Source organism: Lates calcarifer, linkage group LG21, assembly GCF_001640805.2.
Source record: "Lates calcarifer isolate ASB-BC8 linkage group LG21, TLL_Latcal_v3, whole genome shotgun sequence".
Taxonomy (NCBI): domain Eukaryota; kingdom Metazoa; phylum Chordata; class Actinopteri; family Centropomidae; genus Lates; species Lates calcarifer.
The window spans coordinates 2,321,025-2,341,164 of NC_066853.1; the positions used below are offsets into that span (position 1 = coordinate 2,321,025).

The 20,140-nt window shown below is 42.0% G+C and overlaps 2 protein-coding genes across 3 annotated transcripts; both read right to left on the reverse strand.

Annotated features, from left to right (window-relative positions):
* Nucleotides 1-2,097: 2,097 nt before the first annotated feature.
* Nucleotides 2,098-12,312, reverse strand: rinl (Ras and Rab interactor-like). Of its 2 annotated transcripts, none has more exons than XM_051065352.1 (11): nucleotides 10,909-12,312; nucleotides 10,607-10,772; nucleotides 7,897-8,008; nucleotides 7,290-7,362; nucleotides 7,118-7,206; nucleotides 6,905-6,987; nucleotides 6,178-6,409; nucleotides 4,305-5,054; nucleotides 3,901-4,218; nucleotides 3,676-3,807; nucleotides 2,098-3,094 (listed from the first exon to the last, which is right to left on the reverse strand). In XM_051065352.1, coding segments are annotated over exons 1-11 (2,199 nt in total). In that variant the 5' UTR covers nucleotides 10,911-12,312; the 3' UTR covers nucleotides 2,098-2,852. The 2 variants fall into 2 exon arrangements, with proteins under 2 accessions (XP_050921309.1, XP_050921308.1); XM_051065351.1 differs by having other exon boundaries at nucleotides 10,607-10,816.
* A 154-nt stretch (nucleotides 12,313-12,466) lies between these two features.
* Nucleotides 12,467-19,758, reverse strand: sirt2 (sirtuin 2 (silent mating type information regulation 2, homolog) 2 (S. cerevisiae)). The gene is made up of 16 exons (XM_018676025.2): nucleotides 19,584-19,758; nucleotides 19,387-19,433; nucleotides 19,263-19,311; nucleotides 18,360-18,470; nucleotides 18,230-18,271; nucleotides 18,020-18,126; nucleotides 17,868-17,924; nucleotides 17,714-17,782; nucleotides 17,510-17,639; nucleotides 17,340-17,399; nucleotides 16,975-17,030; nucleotides 16,822-16,898; nucleotides 16,661-16,712; nucleotides 16,500-16,567; nucleotides 15,415-15,481; nucleotides 12,467-14,502 (listed from the first exon to the last, which is right to left on the reverse strand). The coding sequence occupies exons 1-16, from the start codon at nucleotides 19,597-19,599 to the stop codon at nucleotides 14,365-14,367; spliced, it is 1,146 nt and encodes a 381-aa protein (XP_018531541.1). The 5' UTR covers nucleotides 19,600-19,758; the 3' UTR covers nucleotides 12,467-14,364.
* Nucleotides 19,759-20,140: the final 382 nt, after the last annotated feature.

Consider the following 20,140-nt stretch of genomic DNA (forward strand, 5'->3'; position numbering starts at 1 on the left):
TGACCCCTTAATATACTATGACATTTTTTGACCATATTTTGACCCCTTACTATACTATGACATTTTTTGACCAATTTTGACCTATTACTATCCTTTTAAAGGTTTTGTATTTCATGCAGCATCTTTAACTTAGGTTTTAAAGTGTCTGCAGCTCAGACATTGATAGAGAGAGGCTTAATACAATAATCTAACACTGACCTTCTGGAAATCTTCGTATCTGTCTCTGTTTTCTCTGTGAGCTGAAGTATTTCCTGGTTCAAATTCTGTCGTGTGGTCCTGTGGAAAACAATCACAAACAATAATCATGAGCAACTTTTTCAACCATCAGAATAAAAGCACAGAGTGTTTCTGGGTAATGAAGTTCAAACTGTCAAAAGACACTAAATCCACAAAAATGAGTGTGTGGACTAACTGTGCCTTTTGCTGGTCACTGCCATGCAGTGAAAATTATTGTACTGCTTCAAGACACATGACACAACCTCTCTGTGGTTGTCAAAATTCTTAGCAATCAGTCATCAATTAATTATTTCCTGATTATAATGTTATAATATGACCAAAAAACAAAAATCTGAGAAAAAGTCCAAAAACTGAAAACAGATCTGTGAATCAGAACTTTCTTTTGTCTTTTCATTAATAATCTGACGACTCCTCACATTTATTCATCTATTGATCTGTCAGTGGGACCAAACTAGATTTTTTTTCTCAAATACTTCAACTACATTTTGCTCCTGGTACTGTATTTACAGAGATTCGTTGCTATCAGAATTGCGTCTTATCCAACTATAATCAAACATACCGGCTAGAGGCTACACATTTTTAATACATTTACCTTGTTGATCCTGTAACATCTCAGTGACGTCCTCTGGCTCTGGGTTCTCAGCTGACACATGGAGATCAAGTGAGGACTCTGCACCTGCACAAGTTCACCTGAAAAACACAAGCACAACAACTAGTAATGTAACTAATAAAAGAATGATAATTTAAACTTTTAACCATCAGAGCTTTAACAGTGTAGGAGAACACTAGGAAAAAACTAAACACCAAACCCTTGAGAATCACACTTTAAGTTTCACTGTGAATTAATATATGAATTTATATTGTAGAGGGACATAGAGTTAAAATCTAATTTTCAGATCTGTATATGACACAAAACTGCTCAATAAAGTATAAAGTCAACACAAATAAATAACTAATCACTAATGTGCAAAACAGGATCAGTAGATGACCACCACAGGGGTCTTCACTTGCAAGATATCCCTGTCTATAAAAAGAAAATAAGGCCGACAGATATTAAAAGAGAAGGCTAGTGCTAACGCTCGCCGCCAATGCTAATGCTAATGCTAGGCGCTAATCAGTTAGCTCGTTAGCTTTACCTTAGCGCAGCAGGTGTGCTCTGCGTCCAGCATCACTCGTGTTCCACGAAGACAGCTCAAAGCTCGTTTTAACATCCAGATTTCTTCATGAATGAGGTTTGTCACAGTCCTAACAAACCAAAGAGACGAAGCGACGACTCATACATTGGTTTTACTCCGTACTTTTGCTCATTTTTCGGACTTTGTTTCTCCATTGTTCGTCCCTGCTCCCCACTGCGTCGGTCATGGCCAATGACGACACACGGTAGCCGACGTCGACAGATTCTGCTCCGCCTAGCGACCGCTTCTGATTGGTCGAAAGAATTCTAGACGGCGGATGTTGTTTAGAGGGAAAGGAAATCCCACCAATTTTATTTTATTTGGTCCAACAGCTAGAACTGGAACCTGGAGTCAAGTCATTCACTCTGTCACGTTTTCTGTTTATTCTGTTTGTTTTTCACAAGTTTAATAAATAAAGTCATGTCTTCAGAAGACACGTTGTTGCTGTTTTACTTGTCTGAAAGTAACGGTGTTTTATAGCAAGACTGCCAAGGAGTAATTTATTACATCACTAAAAAAAATATATCTGTATCCTTTTTACCAGGAATTAATGAATCAATAGTTTATACATGTAGTAAATATTTACTGCAGTTTACAGTAAACAGCTGCAAATAAACAATACCTCTTGTTAAAAAGTACAAATATCAGCTGCTGGAGATGGAACTGAAGAGAGCAGGAACAGGACTTACAACAAAAACAGTCTTTTTATTTTATTACTTTACTCTGCAAATTATTATTTTCATATTCATATATTTACACATTTAAAACTATGCATATAAAAGAATTCCAATTCATTTTTGCACATTACCAAATTTTACAGCCTCCAAACATGAAATCTATTTAATACAACAATGTGATCAATTATTACATATAAATAACTCAAGTATTAGCTGAGGGGGAACATTCAACCTACTCCACAAATAGAGTAAAAAATAAAGTATTCTCTTAAATTCAGACTCATTCAGGCCAGTGTAACTACAGAGTGACATCTGCTTCCCTGAATATTTAACTTGAAAGGTTTTTAGACACAGAAAAAAACTAAAATTCAAGAATGGTCATAAGAGAAAATATCTCTTTATCCCTTTAATCATCTTGTGACCTTTCAGATTTATCTTCAGACCTCTTCAGGTGATGTTTTCATAATTCCCTGACACCAGTGTGTTCATAAACACTAATGAAAAGCTTTGTTTGACCTTTAGAAGAGGAATTTGATTCCTCTCTCTCCATTACATTCCCTTTTGGTCCTCTTCTTCTGCTGTACATAGAGTCTGTCTGTTTTCCTGTTTGCTCATTATTACCTCTTCCTGTTGACAGTCTGATATCAGAGCAGATGTGTCTGATTGGTCCTCACATCCTCCTGTCTCCTCTGTCATTGGCTGCAGAGCATCTGTGCTGCTTTCCGTCTCCTGCTGCTGCTGCGACTCATCAGTATTAACACAATCATCTTTTTTCCTCCTGGTCTCCTGTGTCAGAGTTCTGTGACCCCCTGTCCCGACACGGCTGCCTGCGAATGGTCCGTCGGTGCTTGCTGCGACGGGATTGGTTGCAGTGCAGGGTGCGCCTGCGATGCCATTGGTTGAGAGAGTGTTGGGCTTCCACGCTGAGCTGACGAGCCGCCAGTCGTGGACGGAAACTGCTGATGTAGTAGAGAGAGGCGTATAGAGTTGTAAGGTAGTAGCCACCTGTTGATGTGGGGGAAGGAGGAGAGAGAGTCTATGAGTTGTGACTGTAATTTAACAGTAAAATCTCTATTGTTAGTGGGAAAAAAACGTTAAAACGATCCATCATTAAGGACGTTTTCACACCTTCATGTTTTTGTTACATTGCTTACATTTGACCCAGTTTGTTTTGGTTTCACATTTCACCTTTTTTGTTTAACCCGAAACAAACATTTTACCACTACCAGACTTCATTGACAAAAACAGCAATTTTACCAAGCTGAGCACAGGATTGCTGGTCAACTGCTGCCTCCATCTGTTAGTTTATTTGTGTTATTGTGTGACTCTCAGTGGTGGAAGAAGTATTCAGACCCTTTATTTAAGTAATAGTACCACACAGTAACACAAACAAACAAACTGATGGAGGCAGCAGCTCCTGTTTTCCTACTCTGTAAAATTCCCGTTTTTGTCAATGGAGTCTGGTAGTGACATATAACGATGTTTCTGGTTAAACAAAATGGATCTTACTCTTTAATAAAAAGGCCAGTCTCTGTAGGAATCCTATTCATAATGTGGTCAGACATTTACAATAACATGTGCCTCACCCTCCCCCTGTAGCTGTGTGGGGTCCAGCAGCTCCATCATGTAGTCTGTGTCCAGCTGTAAGGTGACCAGGTCACTTCGGAGCAGCACCCACGTCAGACAGGGCAGAAAATCATCTGCTCCGAATACTGTACCTGCAGGAGAGGAGCGGAGGACGTGGATTTAAAGGGACATTAACAGACAAACAAGGTAGAGAGAGAAAAGACAGAGACAAGACACCAGTTTACCTGAGTTAGCATTAGCACTCATGCTGTGATAGATGCCCTTGCAGACTTTGAGCAGGATCTGGACCTTCTTGTTCGGGGAGTAGGCCTCATGCATGTCAGCCCACTTCTGCTGGATCCGCTCCAGGTTGACGGAGTCGGGAACTCCGACTCCTGCCGATCCCCCCAGCTCGTCCACCCCGTTCGTCTCCAGCAGGCGCAGGTTGCTCTGGAGACGCTCGAAGGTGCCGTCGTTGGTGCGCGAGGTGCGGATGCAGGAGTAGAGGTGGGCGGAGACGGGCTTCAGCGCCACCTTGTGGAGGGAGAGCTCCACCAGGGAGTCTACAGGAGGGTCAGACACAGACACTGCTGTAAGGTTTGTTTTTATTCATCTGTTTTCAAACTTCTCTCTCTTCTTTCTCACTCACCTATCTCTGGGTCAGTCAGGTCAGTGATGCTGTCCAACAACACCTGGATCTCTGGGGAGTCCAGCAGCGACTCCCTCAGTGAAGTAAGCGATGACCTCACTTCCTGTAAGTACTCCGACCCCGTAACCCCGTCGGGATCCGCCCCTCTCTTCAGCGTCGTCTCCACGAATCCCTTCACGGCCTCCGTGAACGCGCCACCCTTCCGCTCGCTCATCTCCTGTACGCGATTGGTCAGTCTCTTCTTCTGACTCACCAGCCCGCCGAGCGCCTGCCCCACCGCCGAGAGCCGGTGGATGACCTTGTCGGCCAAGCGGTGAGCCGACGGGTGGTGGGGCGTGGGGCTCGGGATCTGGAACTCCTGCTCCTCCTCTATGCTGCTGATGGACAGCGAGTCGAGTTCGAGGGACGGCGGCTGGAGGAGGGAGGAGGGCCTAGGAGGAGGCAGCCAGACTCCATCTTCGATCCAGGACACCCTGTGAGGAGACTGAGGCACGGGGCTGCCGTGCTGCTGCAGCTCGGACGCCCCACAGTTTAAACTTCCAGGGGTGGAGGGAGAATACAGAGGCAGGCTCGCTCTGTGTGGAGGGGTGGTGGGGGTAGTTGGAGGCAGGCTCCCTGTGCTCGCTCTATGGGGGGGGCTGCAGGCAGCGTCTCGGCTGGGCCTCCTGAGGACCACCCCTTCTGGGACGTCTGGTGTTGATGGGGTTGCAGAGCAGTGTGGTGAATCAGCTGACTTGGCTCTGGTTAGACCTGAACACAGAGAGGTGGATTATGAAAACCACTTTCCAGTGACCTCACATAACCTGTGTATGTGAAACTGTGACGCCACTAACGACAAAAATAATGTTTCCGGGTCCAATTCACCAAATCAAACAAAAACCCTACTCAGCTGTCATTCTTCCACTTTCCCTGTGAGAAGAAAGAGGAGAGGAAATGGCTGCAGCTGCAGTTTCAATTTGTAAATGAATAAAGAAAAACAAAGTTTGTTGCTAGCAGGTGCAAATGTAACCCAGCTAATCTAGCTAACGTTAGCACCAGTTAGCACTCACTTCTGACTAGAGAGAGAAAAGGAAATGGCTGCAGTTGATAAGTTTCAATTTTTAGATGAATGAAGAAAAAGTCTGAAGCCAGCAGGGTGCTAACGTTAGCTAGCTAACGCTAGCTAATCTAGCTAACATTAGCACCCATAAAAGCGGGTATCCATGATATAAGCTATGGGCTTTCCCGGGTGTTTCTTGCTATGAGCCCACGTCTTTGTGTTTTGGTTGTCATTCCTTTTCTGTGCTCCCCAAAAATAACGAAAATAGCTAGCTAAGATAATCTATTTTCACCTTAGCTTGGCGAAGACTAAGACCAGCTTCATTTGCTTTAGCTAGGCAGCACAAAAAAGACTGACAACCAAAAAACAAAGATGTGGGCTCACAGCAAGAGACACCCTACAAAACTCTTAGCTTAAATGATGGGTAACTGCTTTTACTAGCGGGTGCTAACCAGTGCTGGCTAATGTTAGCACCCACTGGCGTTAGCTAGCTATTTTCTTTAGTTTTGGGGAGCACAAAAAGGACTGACTACTCATAGCAAGAAACACTCTGTAAAACCTATAGTTTAACTGCTTTCACTGTTAGCTAAGTTTGCTAGCTAATGGAAAAAGCTAACTTTTTTCCTCATCCATTTAAAAATTGAAACTTAACAACTGCAGCCATTTGCTCTTGTAGAATGCACAACTTAATAGTTTTTGGACTCAGATCTGTTCAAACAACATGGCTCACAGCACTGCGACATCTTAAACCTCTGTGAAGTTGGACCAGGAAACACTATTTTCGTGACGTCATGACTTAAACATACAGAGGTCGATATCAACATCGGTCCTCACCTGAAATCTCCACACTGGCAGCTGTGGGTTCCTGATCCAATGAGATGGCCCGTTTACTCTGTAACCCCGCCCCTGTCCATGCTCGGGTGGTGCTGAGGCGTCGCTCTCGCCTGTAGGTTGACGACTGTGTGGCGCACTGTACCGTACTCGCCCTGTGGGTCAGCCAATCATCTCCATGCTCACGAAGGTAGAGTGGATTAATGATGCACAGGGCCCCGTTGGTGGAGGTCAGCTGAGGAAACACACAATGAAGAAACAGTGTGACACACCGAATACACTTTTTGTTTTACCAGAAATATCGCTATATTTCACTACCAGACTCCATTGACAAAAACAGCAGTTACTGAGCAGTTGCTGCAACACTACTGGCTCCATCTGTTAGTTTGCTTGTGTTATTGAGTGACTTTCAGTGGTGAAGGAAATATTCAAATCCTTTACATGATTAAAAGAACCATACTATAACACAAACAAACTAGCAGATTGAGACAGTGGTATCCCAGAAGCTGCTCTGTAAAATTCCTGTTTTTGTCAATGGAGTCTGGTCAAACAAAAAGGATCTTACTCTTAAATAAAAAAGGTCTGTGTCTGTAGGAATCCTATACCATAATGTTGCCAGACACTTTTAAGCACATACTTATATATACTTACTTATACTACTTATTATATATACAGCACATACTTATATCTGACACACACACACACACACACACACACACAGTATATATACCTGTATAGAGCACATAACGTTGCTTAGCTCCCTTTGGGTCATTTCATCAGTGTGTTGATCAGGTGGTGGGCAGAGCCAAGTTTCTGCATTAGAAGGTGTCAGAAAAACATAAGTCATATTTCAAAAAAACAGTTTAACTGTCATTTAGTCTGGAAAGTGTTAACTGATTAAAAAAAGAAAAAAGACATGAGACAGAGATGTGAAAGGACTCACTGGGTTCGAGCTGAGAGAGTCGATCTTTGTTCTTGTCGGTCACACTGTAGATCCACCGAGGAATCGACAGACACACAGCCAACACATCCCTGACACACAGGAGAAAACAGCAGAGATAAAATAAATAAATCTCAGACACAGTTCTGTTATAAAGCTGAAGCAAGTCTCTTACCTTGTCAGAGAGTAGAAGAGCACGAGCTGAGCCAAGTCAGAGAAGGAAAGACGAGAGTCAGACAGCTGGAACACTGAGACGCACAAACAGAGAAAGAGTGGGCAGCATTATTCTCAGTCTAAAACGTTAAAAAAAAAAAACATTTCTGGAAACACACGCAGCTCGAACCAGGAAGAGTAAATGGGGACTTCTAAAGAAAAGCCGGTCTGAGGTTTTATCAGCTTTATCACAGTAGCCATGAGGTTTGCAGCGCTGAGTGGGGTTACTGCAGGTCAGCCGTCTCCTCAGCCTCTGATTTTGCAGAGCAGGTGTGGATCAGATCAGTTAAAGTAAAAAAAAACCCTGAATTTTCAGTTTGAAAGGCATCACCTGATCCCTGATCTCACCTGTGTGTACCTGTGCCAGGTTTGAGCTGCAGGTGAACTCGAGTTAAACAGCAGAAAGTGTTAAAACTGCAGCTGTTTTACGGTTTAGGCAGAAGTTACTGTCACTGAATAACCACAAAAAGTGACACAAAGGGAACTTAAAAGACTAACTCATGCGCGCGCACACACACACAAACACACACACAGAGGTAAGAGTGTGTTTGCATGCAGCTGGTCCGTACCTGTGCCTGTGCTTTTGATATTATAATCAAGAATGGCTTCATTCTCTCCACCGGCGGACACACACAGCAGGCTGGGCTGAGCCGTCGCACAGTCCTTCACAACCAGGAAACTCTGGGAGGGAGACACACACACACACACACTCATAAAATACACAAAACACACACAGAGTGACTCATTTCTGTAGCGTTACGGAAGCTTGTTGAGCAGGAAGGACGATTTCTCTCAAACGTTCACAGTGGCCAGACTCCATGACAACACAGCAGAGAGAAGCAGTGATGACAAACGAGTGTAAATAAATAAATAAATAAGCAAATAAACACCAACACTGTGTCAGTGTTTCTGTGACAACACAGGGTTAATTTGAGCTTGAAAATTAGTCATGCTGACAAGTTGTGAGGAAACTAAAAGTCACGTAAACAGTCATTTCTGTTTGTTTGTGCTGATCAGTGATACAGTTGTTTGTTCACTCAGAGAGCTGATACGACTCCACGGAGGCTGGTTAATGCTCCTGGTGTGGACCTGAAGTGACAGTCAGGACAGTGAATGCCTCATCTGCAGACCCCGAAGTCTCTCTGTAGGCAACGTTACTGATTGGAGTTTGATTCAGGAGGTCAATGAGCAGCAGAGTGACACCTGACCTTTTAATTTAATGGAAAACCAGATGTGTTACAGTGTCATGGCTGACTGCACCAATGTCTTATCCTCACTTAACATTTTAATTTATCCAAATATCTGTAAAACTAATTCATTTTTCCTTTAACATGCTGTGTTTAGCACTCATTAGCTAATCTTAGCATGCTAACACACTAAACTAAGACATCTTAAACAGTACACCTGTATCCTTAGCACTGATGAGCAAAGCTTACATGATAACATGCTAAATTGGGATATAGAAACAGTAATTAGCAAATCTTAGCATGCTAACACACTAAGCTAAGATATAATAAAGAGTAATTAGCAGATCTTAGCATGCTAACAAGCTAATCTAAGATACAGTAAACAGTAATAGCAAATCTCAGCATGTTAACACTAAACTGAGATATAGTAAACAATAATTAGCAGATCTTAGCACATTAATGTGCTAACCTAGCTAACCTAAGACGTAGTAAACAGTGGATCTGCTTTAGAACTGTGAGCGTGTTAGCATGCTAACATTAGCATCTGGCTGAAAGCAGCACTGTACAGCCTCTCAGAACCACTAGCGTTGTAATTAGACATCACTCTTGTATTCAGATCATATTTTTATCATTGGCTACCAATTACAGACTCATGAAAATAATTAAATATTTTAAATTAAAGGCCCTATAAAAAACTTTTTCCCAATAAATATAACCACCATGAACATAAAAAGCTAGCACAGTTTCATTTCACATGAAGGATTTCTGTGTGTGTTTTCTTGTATTTTCTGTTTGTTTTCAATGATTCAGAGAAGGCGGGGTTCAGTTAGGAAAAGTTGATGTCAGGTATTTCCAGTCAGAGTTTCACAAAAACATCATTATAATAGCTTTGTTTTTTTACTCAGATAACTTTACTTTCACTGCACAGATGCTTTAATACAGAGTCTATCTGCTCATGCTGCCTTTTTTGGAAACAGGCGATTAAAACAGAACAAAGCTGGTCGGTTGAGACATAAATACTTGGGTAAAACAACACACGCGAAATCCCAAAGCACAACGAACTGACGGCACCACAGCTGAATTTAGAGTTGCTCTCAAACAACCACCACACATTTATACACGCAGAGAGGAAGTGGCTTTCATGCTCCGTGTGCACAGAAACAGAGACAGGTTGACTGCAAACTTTGAGATCCTACATGAATAAATATTAACTGCGTTGATTCACATTGGCAACTTTTAGTCATTCATGGAACCAGTTGAGCGGAAATGAACAAGAGAACTTGTTTCATTACAGCTTTTCAATCAACAAAACTCCATGACGTGCAGGGTTTCACACCAGGGACTCATCTTATATTAACATATAACAATCTTAGCTTTTTGCTCAAGAAAAAACAAAAAAATAATAAAAACAAAACACAGATGCTCCAGTGCTCTAAACACTCATGCGTCAGTGACTGATCACTTCCAGTTAGAGCTTTGCATTTCTGCCCAATTATTTGCATAATAATTCACATTTACTTTTAATAGATGAATTTGTTCTACTCACATTCCCTCCTTGCAGCGGACATGTCCATTTTGTAAAGTCATTTCCCTGCTACCCTACTTCTGCATTCAGCCCCAAAACTAGTTTATTGTGTTATCAGATGTCAAACAAAAAAAGGAACTAGTTGTAGTGTGGGGGAGATGTGCACATCAGGCATCAATACAGTATGTTTGTTAGTACAAAAGAGAGGAGGCAGAGAGAGGAAACACAGAGGAGATGGAGACAGTAGAAAACATGATAAGATGTGGAGATAAAAATAAAATCCTGTTTTTTGAGCCTAAATTTGCTCAAAATAAATGAAAAAAGGCAGAAAAGAAGACGATAAGTGGCTCTTTAAGTCAAGAAAGTGAAAAGGAAATGAATGCTTGATGATCTAGAGGTGGGTTTTCTCATAATAACACTGAATATTTAAGGTAAAATCCAAAATCAGTGTGTTCTTTTTCCTAAAACAAGAATTACTCCCCTAAGAGATCCAGACTTTAACTCCACTCAAAGATTTTTACGTTTAAATGCTGTTTTTAAAGCTTTAGAAGTGATGGTCCAGCTCACCCCAGCTGGTGTCCCACAGATGGCAGCGTGGGCCCGCTCCCTATCCCAGGGTTCCCCGGGGCACCAGGCATCCTGACACCCCCTCAGCTGCTCCAGCAGGGACAGTCTCTTCCTGCTGCTCCTCCAGGGGATGGCCGTCGTCCCATTGACTTGACTGTGAACTGCCCTGGGCGCAGACATGAGGACACGTTCATGTGCATGTAGAACCGTCTGCACATAAACAGGGGCACAAAATTAACCTTAAAACTCAGATTTTTTTGTTGTTTGTAAGTTGATTTTTTGGAGAAATGCTTCACACTCACATGTGTCGGCCTTCTTCTTCTGTTAGCTCACGTGTCCTCTCTTGTCTACTCTGTTAACAAATGCCTCCACATGTTGCAATCTTCATGTCTTAAGCTCTTCCTTTCTATGCAGTGCAACAAAAAAAAAAAAGTTGCTTAAGAGGTCAAAAATACCAGCAGAGCTAAAATAGGAAGCTTACACACTCCTCAGACGGACATCCTGAAGAAGTTTTGTGGCGTTTATGTGCAGAATATTTGTCCAATTTCAGGTAGCGGCAGCCACGTTTGCCTCCTTCTGCATCCTGCCCATGCTGGCATTTAATGCACTTTCAGTTTTCTTGTGACAGTGTTCAGCTGATCTCTCATGGCTGCACCCTCCTCGTACCTCCCCACAGCTCTGCATGTGGTTAACCCGGCTCTGTGCACAGTGTGAACAGTGAAAAGACACTGTCTGTTCTCTACGTGTCTGCAGTAAACTCTGTCCTCTGCTCAGAGGTGATGAAGGGTACTAACTTTGACAAGTGGGGTCCTGAAACCGAGCTCTGAGACACTCTGTGTTGTAAGTGTTTCAGATTTTATCTTGCAGCTGTGGAAGAAGTGCAAACACAGACACTTAAACTCTTTTTTAATCCTCCTATGATCAGTATTATGTGACGGCTCTGTTGGGTGGGGAGGTGGGGGGTGGAGGTTCAGACTGGTCCTCACGGAAACCACAGCTCGAGGTGTTGCTGACTGGTCAGACGTTTCTGTGAAGAGCTCACGTTTTCTGTTAAAGACATTTTATGCCAACGTGATGGTGATGTGCAGCGGAAATGACCGATTCATCTGCCAACATTAAAACCAGAACAGGACCTGATAAACGAACAACCTCAGGTGTGTTCACCTGTGGATCAGTTAAAAACTGAGGTTGTAACTCTGACCTCTAATTTTTACTGACTGTTGCTTTAAAGGATATGTCTAAACAATGATTTCCTATCATCATCTCTACTCTTTGTGATGCGTGAATGTGGTAAATATTCGTTAATATGCTAACATTTAGCTTAGCAAATATTATGATAAAAGACTCTTTGTGGTTACAGAAATTGAGCTTTTTATTTAAGAGTAAGATCGTTTTTGTTAAAGCAGAAATTTTATCACTAGAAAGAAATTTTATCACTACCAGACTCCATTGACAAAAACAGGAATTTTACTGAGCAGAACATGGAGAGTTGCTGGAATACCACTGCCTCCATCTGTTAGTTTGTTTGTGTTATTGAGTTGTACTTTTATTTAAATAAAGGATCTGAATGCTTCTTCCACCACTGAAAGTCACACGATAACACAAACAAACTAACAGATGGAGGCAGTGGTATTCCAGCAACTCTCCATGTTCTGCTCAGTAAAATTCCTGTTTTTGTCAATGGAGTCTGGTATTGATATATGATGATGTTCCTGGTTAAAACAAAAAGGGATTACATACATTGCTTACATTTGATCAAGTTAGTTATGGTTCAACATTGCAGGCCTTTGCTCAGTTAATTCAACTCTGTGGCTCAACCACAGAGTTGAATTAACTCCTCTCTGATTGAGTCAAACATCATCAGCTTTACAAAGTTAAACTTTATTGCAGGGTGTTTGTATTGTTTCCATAATATTATACAGATGTTCTTCTTATTGTTTCCACCCTCTGTATGTTTTTTTTTTTAATTTCATAATGCAACAATTCATGCTCTTACAGCTACGACCCAAATAGTTCCCCATGGAACGATCTTCTTATGTTAAATTACACCCTATTTTATAAATTCACGTCCCCAAAGATTTAAAAAGCAAAATCAGCGAAGGACCAACTGAAGTCCTGGAAATGGAGCGAGCAAAGTTATATTCTGTGCATCATGTTTGCAGTTTTGTAATATTAAGAGAGAGCGTTATGTTAAAAGAAATTACAGAAACAGGAGCTGAAAGTTAACATGAAAAACATCCTCAGTTAATAAAGACATTCACATAACCAGTTATCTTGTTATATTTAGTTGTAACTGCCTCAGCTCACCTTTCAGGACGTTCTTTTGTTTTGGGGATAAATAAAATCACTTTTGGTTCGAGGGGAAAAAGATGACAGATAAACCTGACAACAGCCGGATTATCTTTTGAGGAAGCATAAACAGGAATCAGTGAAGAGCTGAAGTGTTCAATGATTAGTTTGGAAACATTATTTCGAGCTTGTGCGCAGTGTAGTGTCATCAGGTCAGGATCACACTGCCTGTATGAGATGTAAAATAAAGACGAACAGCAACAACGCCGCTGTCTGTTGCAGTAAAATGCATAAAGTCGACTGCCTCAGGAGGAAATATACACCTGAGACAGAACTGAGCTACTGCAGGATATATTAATGCAATTAAAGTGCAAACAACTGATATGAACAAAAGTGTAAAGCTTGGTTTATACGTCTGTGTTGGATCAACGTTGTGTCTGCAATTACACCGACAAAACACTAGGGGGTGGTGCGGTTTTTAGGTGGAAGTATTGCACGATTTTTCCACCTTGCTGTTCTGTTTAATAAAAGGTGGAACAGATCGGTGCAGGGACGACAAATTTTTGTAGTCCAACCCTGAAGTTAGCATCAGTCTGGTTCCCTCCACAAAAGGCCGATGAGATTTTTTAACAGGTTTTTGGATTTTTACAGAAAATAAACTGTGACCATCAAAGGTTTATGATACTTAAACCTTTTGTTCAACAAGCTAATCTGATGTTTGAAGCCTCAATCCAATCTCCAGAAATAAAGTAAGCTCTTCTACAAAAGCCTTTCTTCTTAGAAAGTTAGTGAGAGTTTGAAAGAGCGTGAGTAGAAACACAACGAGGCTGTAAAGGTGGACTGGTGAGTAGATGGGTTTTCATGTTAACGTCCCCGACAACCTCTGTAGTCTCATTTAGACACTCGTTAGCAACCGCCTTTTTTAAGACACGTAAAAGCTTCAAACATCAGGAGTGGGGGATTTACTGACCCATTTTATGTCGGAGAATAAAACCTGAAAATGTCTTGAGCTTGTGTTAAAACCACAGACCTTATTTCAGACATTTAACCAGAAACACACTGACTCTGGGACGAGGGAACAGGAAGAGCTAACATGCTAACATGCTAACATGCTGACATGCTAAGTTAGTTCCTGGTCCAGCATCATCTTTACTCCACTAAAGCGCAATTTCTGCGTAAGAAGGGGCTTGAGTTGAGTTTCTACGTCGTTGGAGATGTCGTGTACTACAGTGCTACAGTGATGATTCAACACAGAGGTATAAATCGGCCTTCAAACACAGGGATGTCATGGGAATTTGTTCAGAGGAATAAAATGTCCGCAGATTAAAACTTGAGTGTGACAGACGCTCGTCAAAGCTTCACTTTCAAACAGAAACCCTGGAATCATGATCTGCCTTCATGGGCGAACTCCACACTGTGACAGCACTACAGTAGTTCTTAATTTAAAAAAGAGAGAGCTCCTTAATCAGTTACTCTTCCTTTTTGGGTTCTGGTGCCACTGACGCTGAGCTCGACTTGGCAGCTTCGCTCTTCCCGCCGGCCTTCTCCTTCTTGTCCTGACTGTCGATCTGGGCGTGCTCCTGCTTCACCAGCTCCTCCAGCTCCACCTGAGAAGAGACGAAAATCACACGGTGTTTAAACATGACACAACGACAGAAAAGGAAAGGCAGCCTGTGCTCTGTGTTTATTGAGGCGTCCTAACACAGTGGGGGCTCTGTAACCACAACATCACACAGGAAAATCAGAAATAGGCTGCCCTGACGTTTTCGAAAGGTCCTCACCTTCTCTGCTTCTGCTGCAACTGATGAGACTGTGTTAAACTAAAATAACCTCTGTGAGGCAGCGATAAGACATCGTGTTTGTTACAGTTAGAGAACCACGTCATTGTTCTGAGGCTAACAGACTGATGTTACTGCTATCTTAAATAAGCACAGGGCCAGGAAGTAAGTTAGCATGTTAGCATGCTATGTTAGCATGTTCCCTCGTCCCAGAGTCAGTGTGTTTCTGGTTAAATGTCTGAAATAAGATCTGTGGTTTTAACACAAGCTCAAGACATTTTCAGGTTTTATTCTCGGACATAAAATGGGTCAGTAAATCCCCCACTCCTGATGTTTGAAGCTTTTACGTGTCTTAAAAAAGGCGGTTGCTAACGAGTGTCTAAATGAGACTACAGAGGTGTAGTTGGTTTATAGCCTAACATTAGCTTCTTACTTCTGGAAGTTGGATTTAGGCTTCAAACATCAGATTATCTTGTTGATCAAAAGGTTTAAGTATCATAAACCTTTGATGGTCACAGTTTATTTTCTGGATTAATCCAAAACCCACTGAAAAAATCCCATCGGCTTTTTGTGGAGGGAACCAGGCTGATGCTAACTTCAAGGTTGGACTACAGCATCCCTGCAGGACTCTATTCCACCTTTTTACTCCTTAAACAGAAACGTGGAGTAAGGTGAAATACCTCCACCTAAAAACACCACCACCTAGTGTTTTGTCGGTGTAACTGCAGACTTGTAACTTACCTTCCATCCCAGCAGGTCGGCTAGAGCCAAACAGCCATCATCACATGTGCTGATGTGAGCTACGTCTCTGGAGGGAAGAAAGAAAGAAGCCACTGTTAGAACCTGGACTGGGCCATAAACCACCTCTTCACCTCCAGTGCTGATACACAACATTAGAACAAATCTCATACTTCTTTAACAACTATTAATCTGCTGATGCATTAAAATGTGCATTTTGCTGTTTAAAAACATGGTGATTCATAATTATCTAAAATATCCTTCACCACAGTTTCATCTTTGCAGTGTTTTTAAGGATTTTGCCAACTTCCTTATCAGAGATGACTGGACAGTTTCAGATCATGGATCAGCAACAATTTGTGAATGTCACGACAACTCCCGGGTGACTGGCCAATTTCTGAGTAAGTAAAAATACTGAGGAACTACTTTATGCGGAGTGAAAAAAAAAAAAAAAAAGTAGCACAGCATCAAGTCTCTAAATCATCAGAATCATGGATGACGCTTTGGCTCCCTCTGGTGGTGCAAACATAAACTGCACAATGTCAGTTTAAACTAAATGAACATTTAATGTGTTTAAAAATCACAATATTTCAGATTTTTCATTTATAATGAACGTTAAAGTTTTCAGATATTTGTGCTACAGTTGCTCTTTTCTTGAATCCCCATGACCCTGTCATCAGTTCACCTGTTGTCCTTCCTCGGTTCCACTTCGGGTCGGTTCTGACCTCTGCAGACCGGGCACACCTTTTTGAACATGCTCTAACCCAGTTGTTGTCTAACCCTCACAGTTTGACCTTCATCCTTAAGGTCTCGTGTTATGAGTACTTTCACACAGAACTTGAATATTATGTGGCAGAGGTCACATCCCAGCAGGAACTCAAACTGTCCCACAAACATCCTAAAATTTGTCAGCAGCAACTTGCCCATTTTTCCTGCTTCTAACACATCAACTTCAAGAACTGACCGTCCACCTGCTGCCTGATAAATCCCACCTCCTCACAGCTTCAATCATAACGAGACAATCCCTTCACCTGTCAGTGGTTTTAATGTTGTGGCTGATTTTTTTAAGGACAGCTTCTGAGTATCACCTGTACGCCTTGTCTGAGTCAAAGTCCATCCCTCCTCCAAAACCAAGCAACCCGAACAGAGGATCAGCCTGCACAGAGAAACACATAAAATAATGCAGCACAGAGAAACCAAGACAGAAAAACAGAGCGAGTATAAAGGCAGAGAGGAGGTGGAAGCTCACCTGCCCTGCCTTCTCCATGTTGATGAGCAGTCTGGGGCAACTTTTCGAGACCCTGAGCAACAAAAAACAGAAACAAGGAGGGAAACAAACACCTGCTTAGACAATATTTCAGCAAGTCGGCCTTTCACGCTGCAAGAAATAAGAAACTCGATCAGCTGTACCTGCCGACTAGACCTGCAAACGGCTGCACCTGCAGAGACGTCCCCATGACGATGAGAAGATCACAGCGAGGGAAGTCCTGAGTAAACAAAGTGAAAAGAGTTTAGGAAAACATACGTGCATGCGTACGTTCAAACCACCACTAAAGCACTCACCATCTTCATTGAAGTGAAGAACCGGACGGGCAGGTTCTCTCCAAAGAAGACTATATCTGTGTAAAGAGAAGCAAAGACACAGTTATATATAAAGTAGAAAAGAGGTAAAATGGTTCACAGGAGGGTTGTCAGGTTTTTAAAGGATAACTCTGGTGTTTATTGAACCTGTAAGATCTTTTTTTGTTCAACAAGAAGCGTTGTTACCTATCAGTACCAGACTCCATTGACAAAAACAGTAATTTTACCGAGCAATAAAACAGGAGCTGCTGGAATACCACTGCCTTGATAAGTTTGTTTGTTTAGTGATGATTAAATTAAATAGCAAAAATAAGTAAATGATTACAGAGAGACAAAGATCAATTCACCTGGCTTGACCAAACTGCTGCACTTGTCACATCTGGGAATGTCATCAGAGAAGATTTTTTCTACAATGAAAAAAAAAAGGAGTTCAAAGTCCCAAAAGGCATTAAAAAAACAACTCAATGATCCTCAGCTCTTGTTCTTTCGTGTAAAAACTAACAAACACAACAGACACCTTTCATCCAGTCCAGGTTGTACTCCTTGCGGCAGCAGAAGCTGACACAGTGGGATGTGTAAAACGTTCCATGAGCTTCGATCAGGTCGTCTCCTTCGAGCCCGGCGACTCGCTCCAAGGTGTCAATATTCTAAACAAACACACACATCACCGTCAAAGCAGAAAAAGAGACTTCATTCATGTGAAGCCGAGTGTTCTTCTCACCTGTGTGTAGCAGCGTTTCAGGAGCCCCTTGTCCTTCAGCATCTTCATGAAGTAGTGGCAGATCGTCGGCTGATAAAAGTCAAACAGGAAACAGCTGAGAGGAAGTTTTATAAACGACAACACGAGTTGATTAGAGGCAGGACGTTTGTTGTACCTTGAACTGTCCGGGGTAAAGCTCCTTGGCCAGGGCGAAGAACGGCTCCGGATGTTTCTGAGATTCAAGACGGTGAAAAATATTAACATCTTATTTTGGTGACGGTGAGGACGGATCATTACAAAAACCAGAGGCGAGGGTGGTTAACACACCTTAAAGTAATCTATCTGGAAGATGGCCTCTGGGTACGGTAGGTTATATTTCTGCAGGTTTGCATACAGGCCCGTCCCTGGTGACCGGAAATCAGGGATTCCAGCCGCTGTGGAGACAGAGGGAGTTACAGATGAATAACTAACTACATACAGATGCACTTAATATAATACTAAATGCTTATTCAGAGATATTAAACCCAAGATACTCACATGTGGATATCCCTGCTCCAACCATGCAGATGATGTTTTTACCTGCAGATCAATTTTCAGCATAAATGAATAATAAACTGCAGTTGAGCTGTAAATCAATTCACTGCTGTAATGGACGGGGCTGACTCACATTTGCCGCTCTTTATGTACCGCGCCACTCCATCCAGAGTCAGCTCGTCCAGAACTTTGTCCGCAGAGCCGAGGCCCAGAGTGCTGGAGAACAGGTTACGCAGGAAATCCACTAACAGAGGGGGATTCAGAGGAGGCTGATCAATAAATGTTTCTATTGTGTGTGGATAGAAAACTGCACAAAACTCAAGTCTCAATCATCAGGGTATGAAAGTTTGGCCTCCACATTACACAGCAGGCAGCATGTGTTTAAATACAGGGATATATTTGTTCACATGGCTCATTACAGCCACTTTATTTGTAGAAAAAGGCAACAGGAACTAGCCTGAATTATTCCATGCCAAAATTAAAGGTGGCGTAAAGGATAACTCCTGTATTTTTTAACGTGGTCATGCCTCATATTCTTGTGTTTCTTGGTGTAAATGATTGACAGGGTCCTCGTCAAAGTATGTCAACTAAGTACTTGTTTTTGTTACTGACGCACAACATTATGGATAGGATTCCTAAAGAGATAAGATCCTCTAATCAGAAACGTGGCTATATATCAGTACCAGACTCCGTTGACAAAAACAGTAATTTTACCTCTCAGAACACAGCGGTTGTTAGAATAGCTGTTGCCTTTATTGGATAGTTTGTTTGTGTTGTTGTGTGACTTTCGGTGCTGGAGGAAGTATTCAGACCCTTTACATATGTAAAAAAAAAATATCACACAATAACACAAACTAACTAACCGATCGAGGCAGCGGTATTCCAGCAACTCCCGGTAAAATCACCGTTTTTGTCAATGGAGTCTGGTAGTGATATAAAGCGATGTTTCTGGTAAAACAAAAAGATTCTTACTCTTTAATAAAAAGGTCTATCAAACAACGATGTGGGACTTAACTTAATTAACAATCTCACATACTTTCTGTGTCTCCTGCTGCCTCTTCCTCGCTGCTGTCGTCGGATGGTTCCTGTAAACGATAAACAACAGTCACATCATAAATTCAGGTTCAGTCTCGCAGCCACAGATAAACTGTCTTTCTTACCTCTGGTTCAGGTGTAACCTCCTCCTCTTCTTTACTTTTAGGAAGTTCTACAAAAACAACAATTAAATCCCCCGTCAAACAAACATTTCTCCGTCTACATGTCCGTGTTAGCTACACAGCTAGCTAAATTAGCGCAGTGGGACACCGACGCGTTTCCCACATTTTATCACAAATTTCACATCAGACACACATCCTACCTGATGCATCAGACATTTATCCGCCTACTGAGACCCTTTAACCACAAAGGTCCGAATGACAGCTACTGTATAAGCAGTATTTCACAAAGTTGTGTCGGGTATGCGCTACACGGCTAGCAGTTAGCTTCCCCGTCTTGTTGTTGTCCGTCGAAAACACGGTCCGTGTTTGTTGTGAGCGAGTTCTCGCGGCACTTTTGGTTCCTACCGCAAATCTAAATCGTTAAATGCCACCTTAGCTTACATGTATTCAGCAAATCCTCAATTAATAAACATAGATAACATAAGAATAGAATAAATGAGTAGAAATATTTGTGTTTAACCTTAAAACAGACGATAGCAGTGAGAAGTTGCTCATACAAGCAGATTCATTCACTTAAAACCTGGCTACCAAACCTGTGTGGATGTTCTGCATCTTCACTTACACAACACATCCGCTGATTTCTTCATCCCCATCCGATGTCCTCTCTCTGGCGTCTTCATCGGCCCACTGCAGGGTCCCACACGGCTGCAGATTCAAGGCTAACACTGGATTATGAGCTTTAGTTTCCTCACACAAG

Bases quoted from the DNA above. Each gene is read 5' to 3' on its own strand.
- rinl (XM_051065351.1), bottom strand. From the start codon at position 10,786: ATGTCTGCGCCCAGGGCAGTTCACAGTCAAGTCAATGGGACGACGGCC. The intron at 6,410-6,904 runs GTATATATACTG...GTGTTTCCTCAG, and splicing joins ACGTTATGTGCTCTATACAG to CTGACCTCCACCAACGGGGC. The intron at 5,055-6,177 runs GTGAGGACCGAT...CTCTGTGTTCAG, and splicing joins TGCCAGTGTGGAGATTTCAG to GTCTAACCAGAGCCAAGTCA.
- sirt2 (XM_018676025.2), bottom strand. The intron at 17,400-17,509 runs GTGTCTGTTGTG...TTTTCATTGTAG, and splicing joins CAACCTGGACTGGATGAAAG to AAAAAATCTTCTCTGATGAC. The intron at 14,503-15,414 runs GTAAGTTACAAG...GTCTCTTCTCAG, and splicing joins CCGACCTGCTGGGATGGAAG to GTGGAGCTGGAGGAGCTGGT.